The following is a 20,185-nucleotide window of genomic DNA, read 5'->3' on the forward strand; positions in this document are numbered from 1 at the left end:
CTGACACAATCATTTTTTTAACCGATGGTGTGTAGGCACGACTGACCATCAGTCAGCATCATCGGTTAACCGATGAAAACGGTCCATCAGACCATTTTCATCGGATGGACTGATCGTGTGTACAGGGCATTTGTTGTCTGGTCGGACCTATGGCGGGGGAGCACCGATTTTTCAAAGCCGGGTACCCCTTGCCTAGACTCCCATGTTAAACGTCAGTCTAGTCATGGACACAGTGAGGCATGGGCACAGTGAGGCATGCACATGGACACAGTGAGGCAAAGTGAGGCACAGTGCGGCATGCAGATGGACACCCTAGGCTTATACTCAAGTCAATTTGTTTTCCCATTTTTTTGTGGTAAAATTAGGTGCCTCGGCTTATATTCGGGTTGGCTTATACTCAAGTATATACAGTGGGGTGGATTCAGGTAGGGGCGCGCACTACTACGGAGGCGCAGCGTACCGTTTTTACGCTACGCCTCCGTAAATTACTTGAGCTACACTTCATTCACGAAGCATTTGCTCCGTAATTTGCGGGGGCGTTGCGTAAAAGTGGCCGGCGTAAGCGAGCGTAATTTTAATGATCCCGTAGGGGGCGTGGATCATTTAAATTAGGCGCGTTCCCGCGCCGAACGTAGTGCGCATGCTTCGTCGGGAAACTTTCCCGACGTGCATTGCGGTAAATGACGTCGCAAGGACGTAATTTGCTTCGACGGGAACGTAAATGGCGTCCAGCGCCATTCACGATCCACTTACGAAAAACAACGCAAATTTCGAAAAACGCGACGCGGGAACGACGTCCATACTTAGCATTGGCTGCGCCTCCTAATAGCAGGAGCAGCCTTACGACGTAAGCGCCGTACGCAAACGACGTAAAACTCGAACGCGGGTGCGCGTACGTTTGTGAATCGGCGTGAGTATGCAATTTGCATACTCTACGCTGACCACTACGGGAACGCCACCTAGCGGCCAGCGTCAGAATGCAGCCTAAGATACAACGGCATAAGAGCCTTATGCCAGTCATATCTTAGGCTACTGTCGGCGTATCAAGCTTTCTGAATACAGAAAGTCGGTACGCCGGTGCTACTTAGCAATTACGCTGCGTATCTATGGATACGCAGGCGTAATTGCTACTTGAATCTACCCCAGTACGTTTAAAAATTCAAATAAACTGACAAGACTTTAAACCTCCAGTGGATAACGTAAGTGAAAGAAAAGCACATTGGGATGGCTGGGCCAGAAATGGCATTGGAAAACGCTTCTATTTATAATGAAAACGGAAATTCTGCCCAAAAGGGTGAACTGATTTTTAACCACTTCAGCCCCGAAAGGTTTTACCCCCCTCATGACCAGGCAATTTTTTGCGATATGGCACTGCGTTACATTAACTGACAATTGTGCAGTTGTGCGACGCTCTACCCATATAAAATGTATTTTTTTTCCACGAATAGAGCTTTATTTTGGTTGTATTTATTTACCATTGAAGGTTTTATTTTTTGCGCTAGAAACAAAAAAAGAGCGACAATTTTGAATTTCTGAAATAAAACATATCGAATAATAAAAAATTTAAAAATCATCTATTTAGACTAATGTGTATTGTGAAACATATTTATGAAAGTAGTGTTTCTTTGGAAAGTAGTGTTTGAGGTGGTAATGCAAGCATAGAATGCTGTGCCTGATGCAAATTATAGTGGAAAGCAGAAATAAATAAGGTATGGGTCTAAAGTATACATATTAGAACTAACCTTTTCCTAATCTCTCCGGCCTTTTGTCCGTCTTCTCTCTCAAAGAAATAGATGGCAGATCTGCTTTATCATTTGCATCTTGCTGTACAACTTCCTCATGACTTGGAGAAGACAATGAAAATTTCATTTCTCCAATTGTTTCTTTATCCTTTTCATTTTTTTCCAACTGTTGTCCATATAGGTCAGTCACATTTGTTCTGCCCAGATGTGAAATTGGAGAAGATGGTGGCGTTGGGCTGGCAGGTTTTGGAGCAAGGGATGGTTTTTGTATAGTTGGTGATTTAGGGACTACTCTGTCTTTATTATGAAATGACACATTGGGACTTGATCCTGACACTATAGAAGGGGCTATAAACTGGGCATTATCAGTTATATTGCTTAAGTTATCCACTAAATCTTTAGTAAGGTTGTCTTTCTTCATCTTTATAGGCGATCCTAAAAGTTCTTTCCTGGTTATAGTCCTAATTTCTGTTTCATCTGTTGGAGTTAATGGGGCAGGAACCCCTTCGAAGCTGTCTCCTGCACTATATCGCTTTTTCCTTCTCTGTTCATTCTGTGGATCGGCATGAAACCTTAATGAATAGTTTGTCCTTCTTAATTTGATTCCAAATGGAGAGTTTTTGTCTTCTGCACTTTGCAATAATTTATCTGTTTTCACAGTGCCATTACTAAATTGCGTTTCAAGGGACATTTGCCCTTCCAAATGCCCCCAACGAGGAGATTGTGGTGGGTTAGGAACTAAGAAAGATGGAAGATCTTTGGAAAATATCCATCCTTCTGCATTCCCATCAATTGTAACTTGCTTTTTAATTCTGGTCACCATTTCCGGGGCCATGACTGTCCTCTCTCCAGTCTTGCCCTGAGGTGTGCTGTCAGGTAATACTGCTATATTTTCCTTACTTGGAGATTTTATTGAGGTCTCAATACTTATTTCTGTTGATCTTCCAGTTTCTGGAAATTTCTGCCATGCAGGTGTTATTGAGAATTTAGGGATAGCTGACATTGTCTTCCGTAAGCTGCTATGAGAATCAACCCTGGTCTTAGCCATCCTGTCATCACCAGAGTCGAAAGGACTACTTTGGTTCTTTTCATCAGTTGCATTTTCAACTTTGTTCAGTATTTTAGACCTTATGGAAGCCCATTCTGCTAGGAATGACTGATTGTCTAATGCTTCTGATGTATACTTTGTCTTACTACTGACTTGTTTAGTACTGTCCTTATCTTTCTGCATTTTGTTTTCTGTTATATCTAATTTCCTTTCTTCGCTGAGGCCCAGTAAAGACTTACAAGCAGGATCCTTAATATGATGTAGGTTTACAGCTGTACCACAAAGCTGTGCTCCTGTTACCAAAATGGCAGTGTGGGGTATGCACTGAGCAGATGAAAGAGAGTGTGAACTTATGGTGCCCTTATTTTCTTTTGCTTCTTGTGTACCTGGGGATATTATTGGCTCTTTTGGTACTGTAACTGGAGTTAAATTAACTTTCTCAAATATAATTTGCTTTTCACCTGATGTGACTTTGAATGTAAATGGCCTCTGCTTTTGGTCAAGTTCCTGCCACCTTACTTCTTCGTTAATTCTTCCCTGCTCTTGAGACTCTGCTTCCCTTTGTTTTCTCAGTTTTAGTTCTTCCTCATCTCCTTTAATTTCCACCTCCATTTTTTGCTCTTCAGGTAGATCTTCCTCTGCTAAGGCAGCTTCTGTATACAGAGGGGGAAGGTGTTCTCGGATAAGCTCCTTGATGTCCTCAGGAATCTGTTGTTCTTTCTTCTGTGATTTTATTTTTTCTTGAAAGTCTGTTTTTTTCTGACAATCGGTTCTATTTAGATTATCAGTTCTCATTTCCTCTTTTATATACTGATGGTCTATGATTTCCTTTGATACTTGCTGACTTTGGCTTTTTGGTGTCTGTAATTGCTGTTCCTCGGCTGTCCGGGGAGACTTCTTCTCCAACAATCCCTGACCTTTTTGTTCCCCAATCTGAACATTTTTTTGTTGCTGTGCTGCTTTCTGCAATTCCAGTTCTTGCTTTTTCTGTTCCTCCATGATCTGGAGAGTTCTTTTTAGCTCTAACTGATGTTGTCTCTGTTCTTCTGCCATCTGAAGGTCTTTCTGCTGCTGAAGTTCACATTTTTTCTTCTCTTCTGTAACCAGGAGAACCCTTTGCATATCTATTTCATGTTGTTTCTTCTCTTCTGTTTTCGGAAGTACTCCTCTTTCCTCAAAAGATTGTCTTGTTATCTGTTCTCCTATCTGAAGGGCTTCCTGTTTCTCCTGTTCATATTTCCTCTGCTCTTGCACTATCTTCAAGGCTCTCTGCTCTAGTTCATGTCTTTTCTGCTCTTCTGCCAACTGAATAGCTCTCTGCTTTTCTATTTCCTGTTTTCTTTGTTCTTCTGCTATCTGAAGTGCTCTCTGTATCTCCAGCTCCCGTTTCTTCTGTTCCTCTGCCAATTGAAATGTTTTCTTCTGCTCCAGCTCATGTTGCTTCTGCTCCTCTTGCCTTCTATGCTCTTCTAATTCTTTCAGAATTTGTTCAGCTCTCTGTTTTCTCTCTTCTTCACGTCGACGCTGTTCTTTCAGTTCATTTTCTTCATTTATTTTCTGTTGGAGCCTTTCCAAGTCTATGTTTCTAATGATCTCCTGTCTCTTTCTTTCTTCTTCTTCTTTCCGTTTATCTGCTTCAGACTTCTTCTCTTCATCAGGCTGCCTAGTTTCTTGTACTACTTGTCTGCTGGTACTGGGATCTGACTGTTTGCCATCTTGATCTTTATTGATTTTCTTTTCCCCCTTAGTCACCAAAGTTCGAAATTGCTCAGATACTTGGGATTCATGGATTTTTCGTTCAAAATGATCAGACATGAGTATATTATGGGAAGGAATATCCATGGAGTGGAACATGGCTTTGTCAAGGGATCTTTGCATATTCAAAGTGATTTCATTTTCGTTGTCTTCTATGGTGTTGAAGTCCTGTGGACATATTAAAAGTGATAGCTAAACCTGATATAATATTGCATTGTAAAAATGTAAACTCTAAACAAATTTTTGCAGTTTACATTGGTATCATTAAAGCACCTTTAGGCTTCATTTCCATTGACGTTTTTACAGCCACTTTTCTGAGCGTTTTTTGCAGCTTAAAAACGGCTCTCCATGTTAGTCTATGGCCTCATGCCCACCATGACGTTTTTGAGCTGTAGATGGCTGAGCCGTTTTTAAGCTGCAAAAAAACCCAGGACCAGTGCGTTCTGAAGCTCCAGCGTTAGAGCTGTAAGCTTCGTCCTGCGTTTCTTTCTCTATTCAAAATCAATGGTTCCCTATGGGGAATCTTGAAGGGGAACCCCGCGCAAATTAAATTTTTTTTAACGTGAGGTTCCCCCCCAGGATGATACCAGACCCTTCGGGTCTCATCGTACCAGGCCGCATGCAACCCCCACCCAAAGCACCCTGTCCCCATGTTGATGGGGACAAGGGTCTCTTCCCGACAACCCTGGCCGTTGTCTGTCGGAGTCTGCGGGCGGGGGGCTTATCAGAATCTGGGAGCCCCCTTTAATAAGGGGGCCTCCAGATCCCGGCCCCCCACCCTACGTGAATGAGTATGGGGTACATCGTACCCCTACCCATTCACCGGGAGGAAAAGTGTCAATAGAATAAAAACACAAGTTTTTAAAATAATTTATTAGCCAGCTCCGGGGGATCTTCTCCGCTCTCCGGGGGTCTTCTTCTGTCCTCGGGGGTCTTCTCCCGCTCTCCGGTGCCGTCTTTGGGGCTGGCCACTGCTATCTTCTTGCAGCTCTTTTACTAGCAGCGGCCAGCCCGCTCTTCCTCGTCTCCTGACTTCTGCCTTCTGCTTTCTTCCTTCTTCTTCCGATTTTGCCACGTCCCTCCCTCCCGCTGTAATGCTGGGTGTGCGGTGCGCAATGATTTATATAGGCCTCTTATGACGTCACAGTCCCAGCATGCTCTGGGTGGTGATGACATTACCCGGAGCACCCACCCCCCCATGTTGAGGGAATGCGGCCTGGTACGGCTCAGGAGGGGGGGGCGCTCACTCGTCCCCACCCCCCCATGTTGAGGGAATGCGGCCTGGTACGGCTCAGGAGGGGGGGGCGCTCACTCGTCCCCACCCCCATTCCTGACCGGCCGGGCGGCATGCTCGAATGAGGGTCTGGTATGGATTTTGGGGGACCCCCCACGCCGTTTTTTTCGGCGTAGGTGTTCCCCTTAAAATCCATACCAGACCGAAGGGTCTGGTATCATCCTGGGGGGGAACCTTACGCAAATTTGTTTTAATTTGCGCGGGGTTCCCCTTCAAGATTCTCTGCACACCAGTCGCCCCGCAAGTCGGATCATCTTGATCAGACTTCTGGTGCGACCTCTATTCAAATCAATGGGCTCCCATAGGGAACCATTGATTTTAAATAGAAACAGAAAAACGCGGCTAAAAACTAGCGCGGCAAAACGTGCATTGAATTCAATGCAAAACGCGGTAAAAACACTGCTTTTTTCCTGGCGTCTGTACTAGCTTTACAGCCCGTTTTTTAAAACATCCATGGAAATGAAGCCTAAAGGTTAACAAATAAGCAGAAATTGTGATCACAGTTGCAGTCTATTTTCATATACATCTACAGTCTACAATTTACATCTACAGTCACCATAAATACACAGTAATTAAAATGAGAATGATAGGTTTCCATTCTTTGGCATAGCATACAGGAAGATGGCCTACAGCCAGGCAATTCCATATATTATCTGCAGCATCATTTATTAGTGAAATCTGGCATTGTATAAAAATATAAAAATACGATGGTTCTGTAAAAGAACCCCTGCTGTTCCCTAATGAGACGTCAGGGTTTGTAAAGGCAATCGTTACTTTTTAAGAAGATTATTGCAAGGCTTCACCCTTTTTTTCAACATTATCTACTTAATAAAAAAATATATAGGTTTATTAACATTATTTCATGCATTATGCATATCTAAAACAAGTACATAATAAATTGAACTAAAATATACTACCTGGGACATGCCTCTATGTTTCTTTGACACTCTCTGGTTTTTTGGCTTGACAGAAAGTTTGTGTTTAGCAGCACTGTTATCTAGTCGTGCAACAGACCGAGGAACGGCATCCAAATTTATGGAATCAATTGTGCCCGACGGCCGTTTTGGCCGTGATGTTTTCACTGGAGTTGCCTGCACATCAAAAAAGAAAAACAGTTCAAATGTAATTGCAGCTATATAAATATAATTCGGTTTAAATAGAATAAGGTTTTAATTTTCAACAAAATCTGGTCCTTTTTTCCTTCATCTTCCTCACTGGAATCTTCTCTGTGCCTTCTGAAGAATTTAAAGCGGCCATCTTTGTTTTTAAAAAGTAATGCAATTCCTTATAGAGTTAAAGCTGATAGTTGCAAGAGTTATTAATGGAGCAGAATGCCAATGATTACATCCTACATAGCTGGAGGGCTTCCTACACACATTTTGCAGAGTCAGAGTGATGGGAAGAAGGAGCAGAAATGTACTCCCAAAGTGTTTAGGTAAGCTTTTCTCAAACTCAGCCTGCTGTTCCTGGTGCTGTATCAACTGTGTATCTGAAATTTTGGAAGTACAATGGATTTACATTTGATTTGTTTTATGTCTATAGATTCTGGACATTTATGAGCACTTTCTAGTAAGGCCTTGATAACTTTTGTCCTTTTGTATCTACTCACACATAAATAACTTTGACCTATGGGCACGAAACTGCTGAAATCTTTTGATATATCACAGTGTTTCTACAAAAGATATTGGATGTATTTTTGCTGAAGCACCTCAGATTTCTGATGCAAGAGATGCACATCAATATGTTCATTCAGCCTGCGTTTATTTATGGCAATTAATGAATGGTGCCTGTCATCACATCTCAATAGTAGTCACACGTAGTGGCAATGCACAGCACACCTCACTACTGGCAACTGCATGGTCCTGTGTTGCCATGGCTGTTTATAGTGATTTTATAGCACTAATATGGAGATAGATTTTAAGGCTGTTTTAAAAGCAATGCCTTCCCCATTGATATGCAAATTAACCAGTCAGACTAGTTTATGAGCTGCTAGAACTTGTTGGTGCTGGCCCCTGTTGTCTCTATAAGATAGCTCAAGCTGTACCACCAACTGATGCACATACGTATATTGCATACTAGCCGTATAAGGCATATTACCCTATACAAAGTTAAAGGTTGATACCATTTAAAGGAAAACAATGATGACCCTATGATCTATTTCTTTTTAATCACGTGCAATACTTACTGGCCAATCTGCTAAAATACCAGCCAGGTGACAACCCTAGCAAACTATTTGCAGTTTGACAAGTTCACCTTGAGCCTAGGTTCAGACTAATGTGATGCGGAAACCAGCGCGATTACAGAGCTGGATTCCGCATCACTCCTCTCCTACAGGCAGTTCACACTGCCTTCTGCGAACCGCTGTGGGTGTCATTACATTGTTAATGACACCCCCAGATCGGTACACAGATCGCAGTGCAAACTATAAACTCGCACCCATGTGGTCCGATTTAAGTCCGGGGGAAAAAAGTCCCTGCACTTTTTTTCCTGCGATTCTAACGCAGGTGCGGGTGCGAACACATGCAATGTCTGTGATCACACTAATGTGAACCTGGGCTGAATGAGAAAAAAAAATGCACATATTTTTGCATGAAAAATAATGTGCATTTATTAATTTTGTTTCCAATAGGAGCCTGTAGGATCACAGGTGTGATGCAGACATGCCCTCCATCATTCTGCCTACCTCTGTACAGGCTTCCAGTTAGAAAACTAGAGGAAGTGTCAAGTGACTAGGGGTGCGTTTATCCGTGCTGTCAGATGGGACTAGCACTTTATTAATGCAGAGATCTTTGAGCTGAATTTAAATGTGACAGTGGCTGCAGGGAAGGGGACTCAGGGGGTGAAGGTACTGAGCTGAAGCATGTTACATCCTAAATATGGGTGTAACATGTAACATGTTCCAAAAGGTGAACTTATCCTTAGATATACAGGTCATAGAGGATATCCCTTTCTTTAATTGGTTAATAAAGTCCTGTTATTGTTATGTTCATTTTTACTGAAGTGCACATGAAAAGGAAATCCTGATTTGACTTTATATCTTTAAATAGTTCACTAAGGAGTTCCAAAGCCAGGTATTTAAAAGAGAAGTATTTTTATTTAATTTTTTTTCCAGAATCATACTTACCTAGGTTGATGCAGCATCAGTCCGATGCTGCATCTGTCCCCCGACACCTCTGCACTGAGAACCGCGCCACCGAACATCGCCAATGGCTCAGTTCATAGTTCTCACAGCTCCCTGAGCAGAGAGCTGCTGACTGTCAATCAGCAGCTCTCCACTCTGACCCCCCCCCTCCCCGTCTCAGGCCTTTATTGTCATGATGACGCGGTGCCTGGACTGATTTCTGTGATGTCAGCAGAGAGTGGACTCCCATCCGCTCTCTGTTGAAAACGGGTCACAGGAGTGCAAAACGAATTGCAGTCCTTTGACCCATAGGAGAAGCCCAACCAACCGAGCTCAGGCTGGACTTCTTCTTTAAACTTTGCAGTGCATTGGGGGGGGGGGGGGGCACTACAAGGGTCAATTTATGTTCCCCATAGCTTTCGGCATACTTAAAAACATCAGCAAATCATCTGAAGTAGAATAGCTGTGTTTAGGATTTTAGGGTCAATTGATACAAACCGGACATTTACCTTTTCCTCTGTTTTATGTTCTGGTTCAGGAGCATTGCGTGGGCTGTGAGAGCTCAGTGATCTTGCCTAGAAAAAAAACATAGACATCATCACTATGACATAATAAAGAATTATTGTGGATAACTGAACACTTAAGAAAACAGACACAGTAGACTGCTTAGCTTGTATGGATACCACAGAATCATATATAGTGGTCAATTTCAAATTCAAAACATATTAAATCCGTATTAAACTCAAAAACAAAAATGTATTATATTGCAGCTTACCAATTAATAGATGAGATGGCTGCATCCATTTTTTCATTTTATTTTCACCTGTTTGGTGGGTTGTGCCAATACCAGTGGCTACTTTCATCAAAATATGTAAAAACCTAGTGTAATGAATTATATGCCGCTAATCCAAGTAAGTCTGCCGTTACAATCAAATCAATCAAGCGCTGCGAAACCCGTCGACCTCTTTCCGCACTGTGCCATATTGCTGTATTGGAGAGCTTTTTTAAGTTACAATAAAGATGGATGTGCAGCTGTCCAGACCTTTGGATTTTTTCTTACAGTGCCTGGAAAAAGTATTCATACCCCTTGACATTTTCCACATTTTGTCATGTTACAACCAAAAACGTAAATGTATTTAATTGGGATTGTATGTGATAGACCGATACCTAATTTGTACAGTCCATCTGTGTATAATTGAATTTCAGTATAAATACAGCTGTTCTGTGAAGCCCTCAGAGGTTTGTTAGAGAACCTTTGTGAACAAATAGCATCATGAAGGCCAAGGAAAACATCAGACAGGTCAGGAATAGAGTTGTGCAGAAGTTTAAACAGGTTATAAAGAAATTTCCCAAGCTTTAAAAATCTCACGGAGCACTGTTCAATCCATCATCTGAAAATGGAAAGAGAATGGCACAACTGCAAACCTACCAAGACATGGCCGTCCGACTAGACTGACAGGCCGGACAAGGAGAGCATTAATCAGAGAAGCAGCCAAGAGGCCCATTGTAACTCTGGAGGGGCTACAGAGATCCACAGCTCAGACAGGAAAATCTGTCCACAGGACAACTACTGTATTGTAAGATTTTTATAATTAAATCTGGGGACATTTTTTTACTAGTAATGACGGCAATCAGCGACTCATAGCTGGACTGCGATATTGTGGCGAACAAATCAAACACTATGTGACACTTGTGGGAACCAGTGACATTAATATAGTGATCAGTGCTAAAAATATGCACTGTTACTGTACTAATGACATTGGCTGGGAAGGGGATAACATCTAGGGCAATCAAAGGGTTAAATGTGTGCCTAACAAATGTTTTCTTACTGTGGAGGAGGTGCTTTTACTAAGGGAAGGCATAGATCCCTGTTCCTGTTTTGCAGGAACACAGGATCAATGTCTTCCAATCTGCCTTGTTTGCATAGGCAGACCACCGGATGTCTGGTCACCCTACTGTATTGGTCGTACATTCCACAAATCTGGCCTTTATGGAAGCCTGGCAAGAAGAAAGCCATTGAAAGACAGGAAGCCATAAGTCGTCCCATTTTCAGTTTGTAAGAAGCCATGTGAGGGACACAGCAAAAATGTGAAAGAAGGTGCCATGGTCAGATGAGACCGAAATTGAACTTTCTGGCCTAAAAGCAAAGCGGCATGTGTGGCGGAAATCTAACACTGCACATCACCCTGAAAACACCATCCATGTGAAACATAGTGGTGGTGGCAGCATCATGTTGTGGGGATGCTTTTCTTCAGCAGGGACAGGGAGGCATGTTAGAGTTGATAGGAAGATGGATGGAGCCAAATACAGGGCACTCTAAGGCCTCGTACACACGACCGAGTTTCTCTGAAAAAAACAGCAAGAAACTTGCTGGGAGATATTTTTTTGCCGAGGAAAACGGTCGTGTGTACATTTTCGTCGAGGAAACTGTCGAGAAACTCGACGAGCCAAAAAGAGAGCAAGTTCTCTATTTCCTCGACGGGAATGGAGAAACTTGCCTTGTCGAGTTCCTCGACAGCCTAACAAGGAACTCGACTAGGAAAACGATGTGTTTCGCCCGTCGAGTTTCTCGGTCGTGTGTGTACGAGGCCTCACTTGTGTTGGTCCATCACATAAAATAAAACAAATTTAGGGTTTTGGTAGTAACATGACAAAATGTGGAAAATTTCAAAGGGTATTAATACTTTTCGAGGCACTGCATGTAAAAACCTAAATGAACCAGAATGTATTGTGCCATAAATCTTTTATAAATATGCCATATGTGATTTAAAAATACACTTTTTTTTTACAAATACCAATATTTTATTGTAAATCCCAACAAACCAGCCACATAAATGTGATATTATAACAAGCACAGCTATATTATTACAGTTCCTTAAGTGGAAAGAAAATTCTATTACCAGCAGGCAACGTGTGTTAATACAATCCAGAATAAGTGCTGACATATGCCAAAGATTCTTTAATTAAATACTTCCAATGTTAATCCAGATGGTCTGTTCCTTTAGCTTGGACTTGGTTGTCACAATATGTGACACAGTTTTCAGAATTATATGATCAAAGAATCTTTCTTATTCAGAATATAAAAAAAAAAGTTGCTTCAAACCAAATTATTCTTCTAAATGCGCTCCAACAATTCAGCCACTTATTAACAACAATGTATATCTAATAAACCATTGGCAATGGACCACCATTGTTCCTGTTCACAATTAACTTTTAAATATTGGCTTGCTAACTGGGTAACACACAGAAGACCTCACGGTGCTTAGAGCCTACCACACAAGTGATATACTGTACCCATAGTGCATGTGAAAAGTTTCCGATGACTTAAGTAAAAGGGTAAGTGACAGAATAATTTGATTTTATAGAATGCAATGTTTTCCCACATTACCCATAACATTTTAAAAGATATACTGTATAACAGACAGAATATAACATATTCTTAAAGCACACCTGTCGCCGCCCCAGAATGCAACATCTAAAATGAAATTTGCAGAGTAGGTAAGACCAATTGTACAACATGGGGCAGTAGTATCTTGTTGAGAGGTGCCCATATTGTACTTTGGGATTGGCTTTCTTCAGTGTCCTTCGGCACTGGCTACCTCAAAAGAGCAAGTGGCATACTGCAGGAGCTTCTCCCCCCTCTCATTTTTTGGAGATCCTTTGGGCACCTTTCAACAACAGGTTGAAAGATTATTGGCAGGCATAAGCACCTAATGTGCCCTATGAGTAAACTGTGATTGGAGTGAAATGTGTTAGTGACTCTTCATACCAGGCGGCACAGTCTGTACAATGGAAAGTTTAATAAACTGATATTAAGACTTTCTATTGGGAAGCCTCTTCCCTTTCTCTTTGTGTGGAGCAGCCTACAAATGCCAAAAGTAGTGAAGATAAGTGGCTGCACCAGTTGATTACTTATTGGGCCTAATCTAGTTGTTTGTGTAAAGGTGGGGGTTGTCAAATGTGTTTATACCAATTACAAATATAACCCATTAACTATATACCTTAATTAGTTATATAGCATGCATATAATTAAATTTGGGTAAAAATATATGAGTTCTGTTTACTTTTCCTGTTCAAGGGAGAGAGGCAATATGCTATATTTACAATTCTAAATTGTATCCCTGGATCAGGGACGTGCAGTCAGGGGAGGCAGATTAGGCAGAGCCTCACCTGCCATCAACTTAAAAAAAAAATACCTGTCAAAAAACATTCTACTGGTCAAGAACAGTCTCTAGCTCCAACAAAATATTTACAACTGAAGATTTAACAGAAGACATTGGAGGTTATTTACTAAAGTTGGAGTGTGGAAAATCTGACCCAACTCTCCATAGAAACCAAACAGCTTCCAGGTTTTATTTCCAAAGTTTAACTGAACAAGCTAAAGTTAGATGCTGGTTGGCTACCATACACAGCTGCACCAGATTCTGAGGGCACCAGTTTTAGTAAATCTCACTCATTGTGAGGTGGTCAGGTTGTACTTACATGTCTTTTATAGTCTTAGTTTGTCCATTCCTTTTTTTACAAGCTTCTCATTTTATCTAACACAGTATTACCACTTCTCCTCCCATCTCCTTAGATTCACATGTGCCAGTCTTACCCTGGGTCCCTCAGTTATAAGGCCCATATCACGTTCCCCTGATGCCTCAATGGGGCTGAGGTATGCTTCCTCCATTTTCTCTATGCCCGCACCCAAATCTTGCATTTTCTTGACTGGTGTACCAGTTGGGGGCGGTTGTCCAAACCGGATGTTTTTGCCCAGTTGTTGCTGACATACATAAAAAAAAAGTATACATTTTATTTAGGGATGAAATAGTACATTTTCCCTGATGTTAATACTTTGCTTTAAATATATACAAAACAAAACTCTTCATAAAAAACAAATGTTTTTCCTCAGATAGTGATTTTTAAACCATATGTGACTCAGACTCCTTTGATATTCCTCATGTCAGCCACCAGCCTCCCACAAAAAATATTTTTAAACTACTGTATATTTAATGTCAGTCACTGCTACTTGTCACATTTGACTCAATAGCTGTAAAACAATGCCTTCAATCATGTTCCCAACCACTTCCCTGAAAATCACACGTGACTCACGGCTTCCTTTAAGGCTGTATGTAGTAGCTTACCAGCATCTGCGTGAATACTTGCTGCATTACACATCCAAATGCTCATGAAGCCAAAAAAAATTCTCCAATATAATTAATTAAAAAATCAAACACATAAATAAAAATTGTCAGTACTTTTTCCATATCTAGAAAGTTCTTTACTTTCGTTGACTATGATTTGTGGTGTAAGCATGTTTGTTGGTCTTTGCTGCAAAATTCAGAACTTCATTCTTTGGCATTTCAGAGTTCAAGTAAAGCAACTAATGTCAACAGTTTTTATTTTATTTTGGATAGATTTGGGAATAATTAAAACCATTGTCAGATTTTTTTATGTTTTTTTTGCTCTACATTGGGAAGCTTTCCCTTCACTTCCCATCTTGGAGACTCAACAGAAAGTGAGAGGAAATCAGTCAAATGGGAGGGAAAAGTCTGGATTAGACAGTTTTACCTGGAGCAGTTGTCCTTACTGGAAGATTTCCTCCCTATTTCTGTTCTAGTGACATCTGTTATATTGGTATTTGCTGTCCCAGTAATTTTGGTCACTAGTGCGGATACCCAGCAGGGTCCCAGACAGCAATAAAATCAGGACAGCAGTTTCTTCTACACACTACCCAACATTAAAAACAATGTTTTGTCTTTGGATACCGTTTTAGGCCCCATACACACTATACAACTTTTGCTGTCTGTTTTTCACTTAGATTTACCAAAACCATGTAGTGGAAGGGCCTGCCTGATTGCCAACAAATTGAAACTCCTAAGGCTTGCATATTATATGGTTTTGGTAAATCTGAAGGAAAAAATCTACAGAAAATTGTGTATCCAGCACAGGTCCAGTTTATGTGTTTACAAGTGACAGCTCTGCACTCTGTATGTAATCCCGCTGAACTCTGCACTCTGTATGTATTGCAAGACCCTCCTACTGTTTGTGAAATTTGATTGACCACAGCCACTATTTGTTGTGATTTGGAGGGTGTGTGTGGGGGAGGGGTTTTGGGGGGTCGTTGTTGAGTTCCAGCACCTATTGTTTGAGGAAAAAAGCCCTGATCCAGCATAAGACCAAATATCTGCTTTTACCTGGAGAGATTTAACTTTTCCTACAACACAGTCTTGCGATGAGGCCTGAGCTTCCTGGTCATCTTCAGCTTGTTCATCAGGAATGAAGATACTGTCATGGGAAAACGCTCTTGTTCCCATGCTACTAACAAGGAAGCTGAAATGAGAATGTTTTACCACTTAGGATGCAGAAATACAAGCAAAAGGACTAATAAACCTAAACTGCCTTATATATAATACCACTTAAATATTTGAATCTGAACAACAGGTAGATACTCAAAATACACCAATGCATATAATTATGTATTTATTCAAAATCATGAGCGTAGACTGTGGACATTGCTTAAACATAACCATTTTTTTCTTTCAACGCGATGGCCTGGTGGCTCGGTGCGGACGGGGTGGATCCCTCGTGCATCTTTGGTGAGATTCCGATCTTTCTCTTTCTCTCTCTCTCTTTTATCCTTATTTTTATTATCGTTATTATTATTTTCTATATGGTTAAGCACTTTTACAGTTGTTGCTGTTGACATGGTTGATGGTTGATGCCCCCGAAATGCTGAGATGGCTATGCACGGCAGGGCTCACAACCCACGTGTGCGCCCTGAGTGATAGCGTCAGCGCTGTGATTCTCATTGTGAAATGCGGGGACCGGGGGGGGGGCTGGGCCTGGAGGGTGCGCTGGGGGCGGTTGTTGGAGGCCTTGAATGGCACCCCTCCTCCGGCGTGGACCCTGGGTGGGGTCGCCCCTGGTACCGCCTAGGGTGATTCTCCACTCGTGGCAATACCAGAGCCCGAAACGCGCTGTGCTTAGATAACTGAGGAGGGTAGGCGAGCCATCCACCCTACTCTCAAGAATAACCTTCTTATGCTTTACTTGTTTTGGCTACCTTCGGATATTTCTTTGTGTTTTCTTTGTTGTTTTGTTGTAATGGAAAAATGTACGTCACTGTTACTAACGAGTATTGCTGAACTGTAAGATGTGACTGAACTCAATAAAATAAGTTTTACAAAAAAAAATCATGAAATGTAATTTAATGTACACACATGTAAATACTTTAAGTTAATTTGATTTGAAAATATTTTTGCCTACATGTGCTGCTGAGCCTCCTTGTTTGAGCAAACAGAGATTGCAATGAGGGGTGTAAAGTGTAAGAAAATACCATATTTTGGTTGTCACCATAACAGAACAGTAATAAAGGGGACATATTCCAATGGGGACACTAGTACCGGTGACAACTAGGGATTCCCTAACTTTGGATGGATTTTCTCTCACTTCCTGTTTTGGTTATGGGACAGGAAGCAGAGGGAAATCTCCGTAATGGGATCCATTGAGGAGATTTCTCAAAAAAAAGAAAAAAAAAGTTTATAACCCCCCACCCATTACTCTAATCTAATCGGGAAAAAAAAAAAAAAAAGTTTTACCTTTAGTTTCTACTTTAAGTAGGAATGCTAATGATTATTTAATGCAGAAAGGAAATCAGTTGCTTATTTAGAAGCCTGTCTATGGTAGCTCCGCTTTGCAAATTAAAGTACAATTTCAGCAGCCACAAGCAAATCTCCACAGATAATTAATCATTTAGAGGCTTTAAGTGAAACATGGAATCTATATAAATGACATAATAAAGATAAGCAATGTTTGAAGTTGAGTAAAATACACAAGGGCATGACAGCTAAACCAATACGGCATTACCATATAACTGGGAAGTACAGCATATGAGCAAAATATCACAATTATTCACGCTTTACTAAAGACCTACTTTGCATGTAACATGGCAGATTTGTAGTGACCCGCATCTAATACCGCTAGAGGATAGATTTCCGATCGCTCATGTGAAAAAGCTAGATTTAAGGGGGAACTTTGCTTCAATCTTCAGCATAATAACATCATACTATGATATTAAATGTATAGAAATACACTGGTGAAAATTTGAGACTAGAGAAAAGGAAGGAGAACAGATGTTCCACAGTGAGGTAGGGGTACCATGAATGTACCTATAAACCTTGATGGGGCTGACCTCCTGACAAGGCAACAGACTTATGTTTTAATATGTTCTAATATTATCCACCCATGGAGCAGGCAAGCAATTGTTTGTTTCCAGAGTCCAATGCAACAGATAAGTTGAGACACTGCAAATTAGGATATACTTTATCAAAAGTGTTACAATAACTACCAAAATGAAGGTGTCATACCACCCAAAAGTTATGAATGAAAAGATTTATGGGTACAAACCAGACCCTACTTGCGATCCCTTTACCAGCTCTTCTACAACCTCATAGTGGTGCATGTCCCAAAGGGTCTGTAAGTCACCAAACAGTTATAAGTACGGTACTCGAATAAAGGGTACCTAAGGCTATATTCTATTTACCTATAGCTCCCTATAGAGGTCATGATTCAATGCTGTTAACACTATTGACAAGGGTCACAGATCCTCCTAACTCCCATACTCCTATATTAAAAAAAAGGAAGCCCACTATATGTATTAGGCAGTCAATCATATATACATAGAAAACAAGCTGCACAATAGGCGTGAAAATATTTAAAAAAAAAAAGCAATGTGCATGAAAAATAAGTGAATAATTATGCTATCAGTATATTTGAAATCACAACAACAAATAGGTTGCCCTATTTGCAAAGCATTCTAATAAGTCCCAATGGAAAAGTGAGCAAATGAATGTTCTATTTTTCAAAAAACATATCAGATGATGGTCAAAAAGGCTGAAGATGTACTGTCCTCCTACATGTAAGTTGGTGACATCAAACCAGAGCAAACTAGGGAAAAGTTATATGATAGGAAAGAGATCCTCCACCTTCTTATATAACTGCCTCTTACCGAAGATGAAGATCCCAACTGGAGATCTTCTGTTGGCGTATGGCTTATAACCCAGCCTAGGGGTCTATGCAACTGGATGTCGTTTCTCCAGTATCCAATCGATCCCCCACCACTTACAAGTAGTCAGATGTGATCACAGACTATTCTGATGCTTGGATTGAACTTCAGGCTGAAGTTTAAACCAACTTTTGAACATCAGATTAACTATGTTACTAGATAATCCCATGAATTTAGTTGTTACAATATCAAGGGGTTTGCCAGATGTGAAGAACTTGGTGGGTGAAAATATTTACCCAGCAGACAGGCATAGAAATGGGGAGAGGTGTTACCCCTCCTCATGTCCCATGTTGATCCATCTAACCCAAGCATACTGCCTTTGTGATGTCATCAAATGGCATATGTGGTGTTGACATGCTGATGACATAATCACACATGTGCTTTGGCGCCAATTGGGCAATCCTTACCCAAGTCCAGGAAATCCTGAGCAGGCAAAGCCACCCACAATATGCCCCACTGGCTATCAGAGGAAGAGGTCTGTGGCATGCCCAGAGACCCTATCTACACCACTAATTGATCAACTGGGTGCACAACAGGCAGATATATAACACACAATTGACAGATATGTAAATTCACACAAATCATATACATTCACATTAAACATTAAAAATGTTCTGAACTTGTCAAAAATCGTCATTATTATTATTTACATGCCTTAATTACAAAATCCTTAACCTTATACCCAACCAAACTCACTGTGACAGAGTGGATTAAGTAAATGAGTTATAACTGGTTAATTCATTCAAGCAAATTATAATGCATTTCCAATTGCAATAATCTGTTGTCCCAATCGCCTCTACAAGGGTCAAATCATTGAACCTAATAAAAGAGGGGTAAATCTATGCTGCAGCACCCTGTGGTGTCCTTTTGGTGAGTTGAGATCTCAAATTTGTATGGTGCTGGTGCATCAACAAGGCATCATCTAAAAAGATGGGTCTCTTCCACCCCCCAGGTACAGGTTGGCATATGATAGGGCACAACATATGCCCATCACCATCCCTTGCGCCTGGTGGTAGTGGGAGCCCTTAAAGCGGAACACGTTATGATACAAAGTAAAGCTCAGTGCTTCCAAAATTAAAGCGTTACAGCTCCAGTGTGCCTGACTACTCTGTTGTGAAATGGTATTGATTAATTCTATGTCTTCGTGATGCAGTATGCTGTGTAAGGTTGGGGGTTATTAGCTCTCGTGGTATGGGCGTTTTTTCAGCGATTCACTCCAGCCAGGAACTATGGTTAAGGGCATGGTAGCCCATTTTTATTAAAAAGGCAAAAATAAGTCCAAACAAACGTTTTCCCACGCAGGGGTTCTTCTCCATCAAATATACAATAGAAAATGCTAGTCCTCCTCTGGCTCTCTGTAGCAGTACCTCTGCTCTTTATCCTGGTTGCCCAGACCAGCGGACTCCTCAACATAGACCGCTTCCCTTCAGCGTCTACAGCTCTGCCTCTTGCAGTCACCGTTCTGGCTGTCTCCTACAGCCTCTCTGATTCCTGGAGACCTCCTGTCTCTTCCAGGAGCTGTCTCCAACTGGGAGCCATGAGGTCTTCCCACACACTCATTATAAAGGGCTGTGTTCACCTGAGCACACACCCTGCTGGTAATGAACAAAGCCTGGATTACCAAAACCTGGAGAAAGCTGCAAAAGCAGTCTTCTCCAGTCCACAGCTATGTTCTGTAGTTTTGCACATCTCAAGTGTGCATACCCTGGGTCCATTTTACCATCACAGTAGCTCCTACTGTTACATACCTCCCCCCCTTGTTTTGAACCCGTAGGGGGCGGAACACACAAGCCTGAATCCTTGATTGGGCCTACGCAGCGAACAGCTGGCGCAGAGGTGCCCCAATCTTTTTTTCGGGTGCGTTTCCAGGCACGCCCTATCCTGGATCGGAACGGGGTCCTACCATTCTGTATCCCCAGCCTACTCCCTCTGTCCTTGGGGTTCCTGAACTCATGTTTCTTTTCTGGTGGCCCCCTGCCTTTCCTGCTACTTTTGGGTGTACCAACTTTTGCCAGCTCACACTTTTCCATATCCCAATGTTTGTTCCTCTCCATACTATATTTTAGAGTGTCTCCGGGTACCCCAACTTGTACCTCTTTGTAGGTGAGAGACAAAATATCTGCTTTTGCTGTGTCCGTATCTGGCCCTTCCTTCTTAGTTGTAACGGGTGAGGCAG

At 41.5% G+C, this 20,185-nt stretch overlaps 1 protein-coding gene across 1 annotated transcript in view; it reads right to left on the minus strand.

The window, feature by feature from the left end:
• Positions 1 to 20,185, minus strand: part of CRACD (capping protein inhibiting regulator of actin dynamics) — a 222,359-nt gene that overhangs the window by 29,376 nt on the left and 172,798 nt on the right. The window contains exons 4-8 of the mRNA XM_040334703.1: positions 15,140 to 15,275; positions 13,558 to 13,725; positions 9,470 to 9,535; positions 6,757 to 6,930; positions 1,743 to 4,713 (exon numbers count right to left, since the gene is read on the minus strand). Coding sequence (XP_040190637.1) covers positions 1,743 to 4,713; positions 6,757 to 6,930; positions 9,470 to 9,535; positions 13,558 to 13,725; positions 15,140 to 15,259 — 3,499 coding nt within the window. The 5' untranslated portion in view covers positions 15,260 to 15,275. The remainder of the gene's footprint in view (positions 1 to 1,742; positions 4,714 to 6,756; positions 6,931 to 9,469; positions 9,536 to 13,557; positions 13,726 to 15,139; positions 15,276 to 20,185) is intronic.

Source organism: Rana temporaria, chromosome 1 (assembly GCF_905171775.1).
Source record: "Rana temporaria chromosome 1, aRanTem1.1, whole genome shotgun sequence".
NCBI lineage: Eukaryota > Metazoa > Chordata > Amphibia > Anura > Ranidae > Rana > Rana temporaria.